The 12,472-nt window shown below is 62.5% G+C and overlaps 1 protein-coding gene across 2 annotated transcripts in view; it reads right to left on the reverse strand.

The window, feature by feature from the left end:
• Positions 1-1,087: 1,087 nt before the first annotated feature.
• Positions 1,088-12,472, reverse strand: part of DPYD (dihydropyrimidine dehydrogenase) — a 319,614-nt gene continuing 308,229 nt past the window's right edge. The window contains exons 21-24 of one of the 2 annotated variants that reach the window (XM_045586822.1): positions 11,838-11,981; positions 10,992-11,132; positions 9,937-10,146; positions 1,088-1,111 (exon numbers count right to left, since the gene is read on the reverse strand). In XM_045586822.1, coding sequence (XP_045442778.1) covers positions 9,976-10,146; positions 10,992-11,132; positions 11,838-11,981 — 456 coding nt within the window. In that variant the 3' untranslated portion in view covers positions 1,088-1,111; positions 9,937-9,975. Of the gene's footprint in view, positions 1,112-8,847; positions 10,147-10,991; positions 11,133-11,837; positions 11,982-12,472 lie in introns of those variants that run through there. The other variant, XM_036452548.2, reaches the window with a different exon arrangement.

Here is a 12,472-nt window from a genome sequence, read left to right on the forward strand (position 1 = left end):
GCGCTCCTGTTCACCGTGCACGCCGGGCACCTGGCGAACGTCCGGTGTCCACGGACACGTGGCGATTAGTCCCATGATGCCCCGGGCCTAGGCTGGGAGGCGCGCACGGTGTCACGCTGGGGACCGGTCACACCCTCGCTGCGGAGTCCAGCTCCTCCTTAGCTCCCCGCGCAGGGACTGGCCGCCTGGGGGGGAGCCGGGCCAGGCTCACACTGCGCGGAGCCGAGGCGGCTGCGGGTCCAGAGGGCGGCACCCGCCGGCCACGCTGCTTCTCCGTGAGGCCTCAGCCCGAGGAGGGGTGACAGGTCTCCTGGGGACTCCACAACGGAGCACCCGCCACCACGCCTGCGCCCTGGCCGGCCACGCTCCCGCCTGTGCAGGGTCCGTCCTCCCGGCCGCCGGCCCCCTCTGCCGGTGTGCGGAGTGACCGAGCCCCAGGGCCCGGGGACCTGCCTGGGCTCCCAGGTCCCACTGCCCGCGGGAGGAGCCCTGCCTGGGACTGGGGCAAGACGGAAGGCACGGGCGTCCAGACACCCGTCCTTTCTGGAAGGCGGTCTTCGCGCCTGCGCTGCCCAGGTGTGGCGGGCGGGCAGGGCCATGGCACGCTCAGCCCCAGGCACCTTATGTGCTGCGCCAGCTCCGCCAGGTTCGGTGACGCCGAGAGGGGCCGTGAAGGGCTGGAAAAAGACGAGGGAATGGAGCCGGCCTGGGTGGGACACTGTCCTCTGATGGAGAGCTAGCGACAGCACCTCGGATGACCAGCCGTGTCTTTACTTTATAGCCGATGCCACGAGGCAAAGGAAGGGCCTGCTCCACATGTTGACAACATCCTCCTGGGTTTCCATCCTACTCAACCACGTGCACCTGAACCCTATCCAGCCCACGTCACTCAGACCACAGGTTCAGGCTCAGAGCCGCGGCTGTGGGCTGTCACGGTGCTGGGAGGCTGTGCCGGAGCGGACTGCGCCCTCTCCTCAGCCCGAGGCTGGACTGTCCAGACGCTGTGGCCGCTCTGCACACCTAGGAAGGCCCCGCTGATCAAACCAGAGCTGACTCCGGGGTCAGAGCCTCCTGGGGAGCGGCCGGCAGAGGCCCCCACAGACAGCAGCCCCTCGGGCTGAGGACCCGGGGGCCCGCGCTAGGCCAGGCAGACCTTGGCCCGCAGGGTCCACGTCACGCTGCTCGATAAAGCAAACGGCCCCGGGAGCGGGAGCCGGAGCCGGTGCCGCGGGCTCTGAGGGTTCGGAGGTGGTTTAAAATGCAATTTCTCCCTAACACTCATCAGACCACTTCGCAAACGCTTCCAGAAATTGCAGGAAAGCAGTCATTTTCCAAATGTGTGCAGACCGATGCAGCAATTCACAAATGAGAGACACGGGGGTGGCGAGGGACCAGCAGTGAGCTGGGGGCGGCGTCCTCTGCCCCTCCCCACCCTGCTGGGGGCACTCTCCCCGTTCTCGGGCGCCTTCAGAGACTTCACAGCACCGCACCTTTGGGGGCTGTAACTCTTACGTTAAAGATCTATAGGTGTTATTTCAGAGAGGAAGGAAGAGGGAGGGAGTGAGAAACATCCGTGATGAGAGAGAATCACAGACCGGCTGCCTCCTGCACACCCCACAGTGGAGATCACGCCGGCACCCTGGGCCTGTGCCCTGACCAGGGATCGAACCTGACCTTCTGGTTCATAGTTCGATGCTCAACTTTACTGAGTCACACCCGGCTGGGCCAGGATACTTTTTTTTTTTTTTTTTTTTTGAGAGACTCTCTATTGTCATGTTTTGGGTTGAAATGCTCTTAAACACAGGAGACAGAGGGCTCTAGCTGAATCAGGAGTTTGGGGTGAGCATGCTTTCCTTGTTTGGGGCGGGGAGCTCAGGGTTGTGCAGAAAACCCGCAGTAGATTAACTCACAGTAGGAAGGCACGGTAGATTAACATAATGAAGAATACCAGTGTCTGTTGGGGAAAACATCCGATGGTCCCCTCAGCGCTGTCTGTGTTGTGTGTTTCCGGGTCATGTTTTCAGGGAAGGGTTGGCCGATGGCTGGAGAGGAACTTGGCTGATTGGGTGGGAAGAGTCTGATTTGGTTGAGAATTCTTCAGCTTAATCGCTTGTGTCCTGCTTTGAAAATCAACTTCAAACAGGCTGGGGTGGGGTGGGGAGGGCCGTCAGCTTTTGTACAAAAGGCTGTGGGGCGATGAGCTCATCACACCGAGGAAAACAAACCCTTTCCTACGGCCGGGAACGGGGAGCTTCACGGTCTGGCTTCCCGCGAGGACGCTGCCCCGCAGGGAGATCCTGGGGGAAATGAACAATTAGCTTGATTTTCTGTTGAATTTGGAGCTTGAGACTCAGTGTGTGATCTATTAAAACCGGGAGATAATTCCTCTTAAGCCGTGTCCTCGTCCGCACGGCGCTCACACGCAGGTAGAAATCAGCGAGTAACGCACCACCCCATGTGGCCCCGCGCCTCCAGACACCAAACCACCAGGCTGGGCCGTCAGGAGGGCCCTCCCCCGGCGGCCGAGGCCACAGAGTCCGCTCCTCCTGGGAGCACGGAGCCCAGGGAGGAAGCGCCTTTCCGTTTCTTACCCAAACGGAATCCCTCCCTCCGGTCTGCAGAGACGGGAGGCGGCCACGGTAACCGGCCGTCAGGGGAGCAGACAGGCCAGCGGAGAGGAACGGCAGGAGAGAGGCTTCCCAGGCTCCAACCACCCGGCAGGCTCTCCCCGGGCTCTGCTCCACACACACACTCACACACACACACACACACACACACACACTCACACACACACACTCACACACACACACACACACACTCACTCACACACATACAGACACTCACACATACATACACACACACACACTCACACACACATACACACACTCACACACACACTCACACACACACTCACACACACACTCACACACACACATACACTCACTCACACACATACAGACACTCACACATACATACACACACACACACTCACACACACACATACACACACATACACACTGACACTCACACACACACACACACACACTCACACACTCACACACACACATACACACACACTCACACTCACACACACACTCACACATACACACACTCACACACTCACACACACACACACACTCACACACACACACACACTCACACACTCACACACACACTCACACACTCACACATACATACACACACACACACTCTCACACATACACACACGCACACACACGCTCACATACACTCACATACACATGCACACGCACACACACGCTCACACACAGACACATGCACACGCACACACACGCTCACATACACACACTGACTCGGGCACACGCCCTGGGGGTGCTCATGCCGTCCGGTCCGGTGCTGGGCGCTCGGAGAAGGAGAGGGCGGCTGTCACACGTCCCCTCCTCACGCTTACCTCCCGCCCGCTGTCCCTTCCCCTCGACACGCGGGCGCCCGGGGCCGTGTGACACGCGGGCGGCAGACGGGTCACACAGGGCGGCTGGGCGACCGCTCTCCCAGTCCCGACGCCGGCCGTGGCCCGGAGCCCGGTCCTCCTGCCCCAGGACCGGCTTTTTAAAAAGTTCTTTCTTTAACACGTGCACCGGCGGCGGGCTCAGGGGTGAGTGCTGACCTAGGAACCGGAGGTCGCGGTGTGATTCCCGGTCAGGGCCCAGGCCCAGGCTGCGGGCTCCAGCCCCAGTGGGGGGCGTGCAGGAGGCAGCCGCCCCAGGCTCCTCTCTCACAGGCTTCCTCCCCCCTCCCGCTCCCTCCCGCTCCGGAACCAGCACAGACGTTTTTAAAAGAATGCGCTTGGGGAGCTCGTGGCGGAGCCGGCGCAGCCCCCAGCGAGCCGGGAGGTCAGCGGGGCCGACAGGACAGCGCGGCTCCCGGCGGCTGGCGAGCTCCTCTGTTTACTCTACATGTGTTTCCTTTTAATTAAAATGTCATTTTTAATTAAAAATGAAATGTCAAGGAGGAAAGCAATTGGCAGAGTCTGCACGGCCGCAATGGCTGCCAGCAGCACCGGCCAGCAGCGGGAGAGGACTCGGAGAGGCTGAGGGCAGTAGCTCGTCCCCATTTCGGAGAAAAAAGATGAAAACCCCACGGAGGCGTCTGGAGAGGCGGGGCTGCCCCTGCCGGCCGGGCTCGCACCCGGGACCGCTGGGGGGCGTGTTCCCGTCACGGGAAGACAGGCACCGGCTGTGCGGGCAAGGCTCTGCGTGAGCGCGGGGCGCAGAGGGAGCCCCGTCTTCATGGCGCAGACCCACCGAGGGGAGGGGGGGGCGTGCCTCGGTGCACTGAGCTCCCGGAAGGCAGTGCTTTCCAGTTTGTGTTTAGTTCTGAAGACCTGCTCTGCCCGAGAAGGTCATCCTCCATCCCCCGGCCTCCGGAGTGTGTATGTATTTACTGATGCTGTCGGAGAGGGAGGGAGAGGGAGAGGGGGAGGAAGAGGAACATCCATGATGACAGAGGATCATGGACCGGCTGCCTCCTGCACGGCCCCCACTGGGGATGGGGCCCGAGACCCCGGCCTGTGCCGACCGGGAATGGAACCTCAGAGTTCATAGGTGGATGCTCCCCTTAGGAGCCACGCCGGCCCGGGTGTTGGCGTCTTTTTAATTTCTCCAGCAGGGGGTGCTGTCCGGAGGGAAGGACAGTGGGGTGTGTGCCGCCTTCCTCGCTGGGTCTACCAGGAGGAGGAGGTGCCTGTGTTTCCAGAGCCCAGCCCGGAGGAGACGGACGCCCCCTCCCCGTCTGCCCTGCGGGCTGGCTCTCTGGCCGGCCGGAGTGCGTGCGCGTCCGTGGACAAGCGGAGGCGGCGGACATTCATTTCCCTGTCTGGGCCTCGGCTCTGAACGTCAGCGATAACCAGGCCGCCGCCGCCTTCCGTCCCGCGGGCGTTGGGGGCCGTTATCGTTGGGGGGTTATTGGAAAGGCCCCGCCCGCGTTCTCCTTATCGCCAGGGAGTCCAGAATCCCGCCTCCCGTCCGACTGGAGCCGTGTGAGCTTTATTAACCGCCCTCTGCTCGTCTGCGTCTCTGCACGTCCTGCGTATGAAGCCCTTTGTGTCCCTGGGGACAGCAATTTCCTGCGAGACGTTTGGCTGGAAAGTTCCATAAACTCGAAGAAAGAAACAAACAAACCAGGCTGTGTTCACTGATGCTCCGTGAGATGTTCCCCGAAGCTCTGGACGCACGGGGAGATGAGAGAGACGGTTACTTCTGCTGAGGCTTTAGCAGCACGTTCTGTTTTATGCAAATGCTGTCTTCACTTTTTTATTTTTTATTTTTTCCCCACAGAGAGGGAGAGGGATAGAGAGCTAGAAACATCGATGAGAGAGAGACATCGAGCAGCTGCCTCTTGCACACCCCCTACTGGGGATGTGCCCGCAACCAAGGTACATGCCCTTGACCGGAATCGAACCCGGGACCTTTCAGTCCGCAGACGGACGCTCTATCCACGGAGCCAAACCGGTTTTGGCTGTCTTCACTTTTAAAGTGTCAGGTTCCGGGGGACGTAAGTAATGGTTGTCGACTGGGAAATAATCAGAGTCTCTTTGTTGTGCCAGGAGCTGGGAGAAGCCCGGGAGCCTCCTGGACTCCGGGCAGGCCTGCCTCGGCCTCTGACCACCTGGATGCTCAGAGGGGGCTCAGCAGGGGCAACTGGCCTCTTCCTCCCTCGAGAGAGAAGCTGGAGGGACTCGGGCAGCGCCTCCCCCTGGCCTGGGGGACGGGTCACCCCCTCACCAGGCTGCGCCCGCGCTTGGAGCAGCACCCGCTCCCCTTTGGACGTGGCTCCCGCTCGGGAGTCACAGTGACGCCGGTGGCCGTGGAGCCCCAGGTAGGAAGCCACCAGCCAGCGGGTTCCTCGTCACGGACGACCGTTTCCTTCCGAGCGCACCTCCTCCCCACGGCTCTCCCCGCCGGGCCTGAGCCCGTGCCCCACGCGGGGGCGTGGGAGAGCAGCCCACGCGGCCAGCGGGAGTCCGGGTAAGGAATAGGGGCGTGGCTCCCGGCAGGTGGAGAACCGCCGGGTGAGATGGGGAGGGGAGAGGCACGGTGTGAGGAGAAGCAAGCACCCAAAGCGGCCGGGACCTCAGCCGCGGACGGACCACGCCAGAGCGCACCTACGCCGCCGTCCTCCGGTGCCAGGGAGACGGCGGATGCTGTCGTCATGGCGACAGCACAGCCGGGCCGGAGAGCTGAAGGTCTCTCCGTAGGCCCCACGCCTCCCGGCGACACGGAAGCCGTGTGTGCTCAGCAGCCTCCGCGCTCCCACCCCAGGGCCTCCCAGCTCGCCCGGCAGACAGGGCGGCGGGGACAGGACTGGGTGCTTGCTCATCACGCCCCTGATGGACGGCGCCCCTCGGCCGGCCTCACGGGAGCCCCCGTGCGGACACCTGCTCCTGCAGACAGCACGCCAGGATTGGAAGCTGTGAGCACAGAACGGGCCCGGGCGGCAAGCCCCAGCGGCCACCGACCCCTCGGCCGGGCCAGGCAGGCTGTGCTGTCTGAGAGAAGGACCCCGCCCACACCACGAGGGCCAACAATCGCACTGGAGACAGGACCCGGAACTTCCCACCACGAGGGGCCGCTGTCCCCAGGCGGTGGCCGGGCTGGAGGGAGAGGGCGGCCCAGGCGGCAGGCGGTCTCTGGCCCCGGTGGGCACTGCTCCACGCCATCTCCGTCCACGGGCGCCCGCCCACCGGCTCCGGCTCCCGCCTCCTCCCGTCCCCCCCACCTCCGTCTGTCAGAGCCACCCTCCGCCCCTGCAGGTGTGGCCCAGACCCCAGCGTCTCCCCAGCAGCATCCAGATCACCGCCGAGTCCCACCACGGCCCCCAAGACGCTCCCGTCAGCTTCCTCAAACACAGGTCAGACCGCCGCCTCTCCCCACATCTTCCAGCCTCTCCTCGCCGTTACAAACCCAGACTTCTTTTTACAAATCACCTGTTTCTCAGTGTTAGAATGAAAGCGGTGTAGGGTTGGGAGCTGGAGCCGAGGTCGTGCGGGCGGGCCTCGTCCAATCAGCTGAAGGCCCACCTCAAGCAAAAGGCCGACCTCCCGTTAGCTTCACCCCGGGTTTACCAACATCCATGTCCACCTCACCCCAAACCTCCCTCAGAGAAACATCTAGAACCATGCCCGCTCAGGTACCCTGGGCACCGTGCCCGGCCACGCCAACGGGGGACACGGAGCACAGCTTCGCAGACAAGGGAAACGTCACTAACCGGACGGGGCTGCTCCTGCGGAGCCACGCGCGAGAGCGGGGCCCGAGCTGGTCTCTCGCGAGGACGTGGCTCCTTCTCCCTCTAGTCTGAGTCTCTGCCAGCCACCCAGCCACGTTCAACTACGTGTCCTACAAACAACAGGACAAGAAAGCCTCAGCCCGGAGCGGCGGCAGGCACAGAGCCCGGGACTGTGAGGACCAGCGGGTGCGTGAGGCCCTGCGGCTCCCTCCGCCATCGCACACCGAAGAGGATGCGCCCGTGCCCAGCGCCTCCTCCCCAAACCCCGAGCCCACGGCCCCGCACACCCCTGTGCCCAGCGCCTCCTCCCCAAACCCCGAGCCCACGGCCCTGCACATCCCTGTGCCCAGCGCCTCCTCCCCAAACCCCGAGCCCACGGCCCCACACACCCCTGTGCCCAGCGCCTCCTCCCCAAACCCCGAGCCCACGGCCCCACACACCCCTGTGCCCAGCGCCTCCTCCCCAAACCCCGAGCCCACGGCCCCGGACGCCGAGGGGGCACGGTGGTGGGCATCCACGGGGAGGCAGTTTGTGGGCCTGTGGGCTCTGTGCTGAGAACGCGAGCTCACTGTTCATTGGAACCGAGTCCGAAGGTGAGCTGCCCCGAGGGACAGAGGGGACGTCCCACAGCCATCGCAGCAGCAACGGGAAGTGAGTGTGTCTCTCGTGGGGACGGTGGCGGGGGCTGCCCTCCAGGCGGCTCTGCCTCTGAGCCACCGCCAGGAGCCCGGCGTGCCCGAGCCCATCACCGCCCTCCTCAGCCCTCAGTGCACACAGGGGTGTGTGTGTGTGTGTGTGTGTCCGAGCCCATCACCGCCCTCCTCAGCCCTCAGTGCACACAGGTGTGTGTGTGTGTGTGTGTGTGTGTGTGTCCGAGCCCATCACCGCCCTCCTCAGCCCTCAGTGCACACGGGTGTGTATGTGTGTGTCCGAGCCTATCACCGCCCTCCTCAGCCCTCAGTGCACACAGGGGTGTGTGTGTGTGTGTGTGTGTGTGTGTGTCCGAGCCTATCACCGCCCTCCTCAGCCCTCAGTGCACACAGGTGTGTGTGTGTGTGTGTGTGTGTGTGCCCGAGCCCATCACCGCCCTCCTCAGCCCTCAGTGCACACGGGTGTGTATGTGTGTGTCCGAGCCTATCACCGCCCTCCTCAGCCCTCAGTGCACACAGGGGTGTGTGTGTGTGTGTGTGTCCGAGCCCATCACCGCCCTCCTCAGATCTCAGTGCACACAGGTGTGTGTGTGTGTGTGTGTGTGTGTGTGTCCGAGACCATCACTACCCTTCTCAGATCTCAGTGCACACAGGTGAGTGTGTGTGTGTGTGTGTCCGAGACCATCACCGCCCTCCTCAGATCTCAGTGCACACGGGTGTGTGTGTGTGTGTGTGTGTGTCCCCGAGACCATCACTGCCCTCCTCAGACCTCAGTGCACACGGGTGTGTGTGTGTCTGAGACCATCACCGCCCTCCTCAGACCTCAGTGCACACGGGTGTGTGTGTGTGTGTGTGTGTGTGGTGTCTTCCCGTGGAATCACTCCGAACGGCTCCACGGGTTGCAGGCAAAGGACCACGTGCCCAGAAGGCGTGATGACATTTTATTGGAAGTTTATTGGATGGTGTGTGATCACAGACTGTATCACATGCCATTTCTAAAGCGGGCAGCATCACACATTGTATTTTCTGAGACCCCGAGTTCATCACGGAAACACGCCACGTGTCCTTCCTGTGACTTCCCGCGTGCGGATCCCCGTGAGACCTGCGGTGCTGCGGGCTGATTATGAAAATAGAGAAATGCAAAAATACGGTGTGGCCGTGCCAGAAAAATAGATTGATCTCTTTGATTCTGTGACTGAGGTTCAATCTGACAGGGACGAGCAGCTGAAGGCCTGAGCTCCCTGAACACCGATTGCCAACCCGTCCTCCCTCCGGACACCGGGCCCCGGGCCCCGGGCCTCGGCTGCCGGCGGTGCGCCATGCTGAGTGCTCACGGAGGCAGCCAGGAAGGCGGGCGGGCATCACCAGAGCGCCACCCCACTCCGCACGTCGCTGGGGACGTAGTTTAAGGTTTAAAGAAGGAAGTGCTGCGGATTCACGGGTGACTGTCTCAGCCTGAGCAGCGAACGGCGGAGTGACATCAACTGTCAAAATCCTCCGCCGTCCGGCCGCGCCCCAGGGAAGCGACTCCCCCAGGGGCCTGTGCTCAGCTGGGCGAACGCCTTTCCCGGGTGCTTCCTGCCACCGTGAGGAAGGCACTTGACGTCCTTCAGCTGTGCTTCCTGGAGCTAATTGTGTGTGCTCGGACACAGCGTGAAAATTAACGTGTAAATGATAGTGTTTCCTCGGCACTTTGTGCTCACAGCCTCAATTTCGCTCGATTAGCAGGCACGAAGCTCAGCCCGGGGCGTTTGGAAGCGGTCACACCGTCGCCACCAAACACGCACCTTCTGCCCCTGACCGCTGGGGGGTGGCCACCTACTGACTGCTGCCCTGTGATTAGCGACCGTCCCCGTAGAATTACTCGATTAGGACCGCCCGTCGAATGGCCCGGTGGCAGGCTGGCTTTCTTTTTAAATTATATGTGATTAGGCGTTTGCTCAGCGATCAGTGCTTATCTGGGAACGACCCCTCGCTTTCCAGGTGGAAGGGCTGGCCCGAACCGCCGACAGAGACGTCGCACGGGGCCGGCCTCGGGGGCCACAGAGGCCCGCCCATCGCCTCAGCACCCGGTCCGCACGGCCAGGGGCAGGCCCCGCTTTGGCACGTAAGGGGTCGTCCTGGCAACCATGCGGATGCAGTCGATGATGGGGCAGACGCTGAGGCACAGGGTGCAGCCCGTGCAGGCGTCCCGCACGCTGGGCAGGTGGGTCTCGGGGTCAAACTGGATGGCCTGTGAACAGAAAGAGAGGCCATCGCTGTCACAGCGCCCCCTCCAGGCGAGGAACACCCCTCCCTCCGGGGCCCGCCAGCTCTCCCTCCGCCCTGCAGCCAGCTAAGCCCAGGCTGGTGCAGCCATGGCAACAGTCGTGCTGCCCGCGAGGAGGGGAGGATGGAGCACGGCGCAGAGAGAAAGCCTTCCCGCTGGAGATGGAATGTTCGGCCTCCCCACGGGGTTGTCCTGGGGCCGCGTGGCAACGCGGCTGCTCTCCGTCCGCCCCGTGGGAGACGGCTCAGCCTTCTGCCGTCCGACCCCACGGCCGGGTCTGCTGCCGGGAGGCGAGCTCGCTGTGCGGGCTGTGGATCCAGCGTGGTGTTTGGAGGAGAGCGGGAGAGGGTGAGCTCGGAGCCGGCGGAGGTTCGGGATGCCCGGCAGATGGCAGGGCGTCCGCAGGGGAGGAAGCCCGAGGCCGGGCCGGCCACCTGGCTGCTGCTCAGCTGTGAGGGCCAGGGAGGCCTCCAGCTGGGAACCGTCAGGACTTGAGGAAATGTGGTAATTTTTATTGATTTCAGAGAGGAAGGGGGAGAGAGAGAGAGAGAGAGAGAGAGAGAGAGAGAGAGAGAGAGAGAGAGAGAGAGAGAGAGAGAGAGAGAGAGAGAGAGAGAGAGAGAGAGAGAGAGAGAGAGAGAAACATCCACGACGGGCCCTGGTCACCCTTCTCCTCTCCCGAAACTCAGACTGCAGGCCCCACACTGGGGATCGAGCCACGACTGGGGCCTGGGCCCTGACGGGGAATCGAACCCGTCTCCCAGGTGGATGCTCAGCCCCCGAACCCCGAGGGCGGGCGGGCGGCTCACCTGGTAGCCGGAGTCGTTGCAGGTCATGTAGCACTTGCCGCAGTTGATGCACATGTCCTGGTCAATCAGGGCCACCACCTGCTCCGCGGTGCTCAGGTCCCCGAAGGCGCCCAGGTGCTGCAGCGTCCGCCCGATGACGTCCTGCGGACGGACCGGTCACCGGCAGAGCTCCCGCCCGCGCCCGCGTCCCCGGAGCGCGTCCCCCGCGTCTGACCGGACCGGCGGGCCCCCCAACGCGCCCGCCTCCCCGCCAGACCGCCCTCCCGTCCGGAGGGAGGGATTCCTTCCTCTTAGATTCACCTCTTCTCCCGGCTCCTCCCGCCACGCACTGCAGGCACAGCACCTGTAAGCTGGTGCCTGTGCGGCTCAGGGGCTGAGTGCCAACCTCTGAGCCAGGAGGTCACGGTTCGATTCCCGGTCAGGACACAGGCCAGGTGGTGGGCTCCATCCCCAGTGGGGGGCGTGCAGGAGGCAGCTGGTCAGTGACTCTCTCATCGATGTTTTCACCTCTCTACTCCTCTCCCTTCATCTCTCTCTCTAAAAAATCTATAGAAATGGGTTAAAAAAAAAAATCAAGAGTGGGGAGTGGGATGAGGAGGATGGAATTCAGGCCGAGATTCGCTCCTGGCTCGGAGGAGGGCGAGCGGGGCTCCTCATGAGACACGGGACTCGGGGGGCGGGGGAGAAGGGGTGTGGGAGGGACGGCCAGCAGCTTCGTTTAGGTCCCACGGCCCTTGTTTAGGTCCCACTGCAAAAACTCACAGACACACCGGACAGTCAGGAAACACGGGGAGGACATGGCACACTGACACAGCAGAACGGACGTGTGTTCTGTGGCTTCCTTACCTTGATGGCGGGAACGGGCCCTTTGGGAGTAAAACGCTGCCTCTGCGGGGGCTGCCAGGCCTCGTCCTCCCCCTTCAGCCTCACCTTGCTCTCCGCTATCATCTTCTTGCGCTGCTGGAGGTAAGGCCCGAAGCTTGGCAGTGTCTGTAAGGACAACACACAGAAGGCGAGTGAGCCCTCGGGAGAGGAAGGGCGGGGACACGAACACGGACGCATCCGCACCTGAGGTGGGTCTGAGACAGGCTCCGTGCCCTGTGCCTGGAGCACGAGCTTCTGGCCCCAGGCTCTGCTCATTATTCCTTTCAAAAATATACGTATTTTATTGAATTTTTACAGAGAGGAAGAAAGAGGGATAAAGAGTTAGAATCATCGATGAGAGAGAAACACCGATCAGCTGCCTCCTGCACACCCCCTATTGGAGATGTGCCTGCAACCCAGGTACATGGCCTTGACCGGAATCTAACCTGGCTCTGCTCATTATTCAACGAAGTCATCCTACCGAGCACGTGTGTCTCAGACACACACACACACACACATGTTCATTAACACGTGAAGGGGCATGCCCCTGGCATCCGATTTCACTGATATGCTGGCGGCACCAATGACTGACTGGTCCAGACTGAAAGTGACTGACA

This window comes from Pipistrellus kuhlii, unplaced genomic scaffold (assembly GCF_014108245.1).
Source record: "Pipistrellus kuhlii isolate mPipKuh1 unplaced genomic scaffold, mPipKuh1.p scaffold_m20_p_24, whole genome shotgun sequence".
In the NCBI taxonomy this organism is placed as follows: domain Eukaryota; kingdom Metazoa; phylum Chordata; class Mammalia; order Chiroptera; family Vespertilionidae; genus Pipistrellus; species Pipistrellus kuhlii.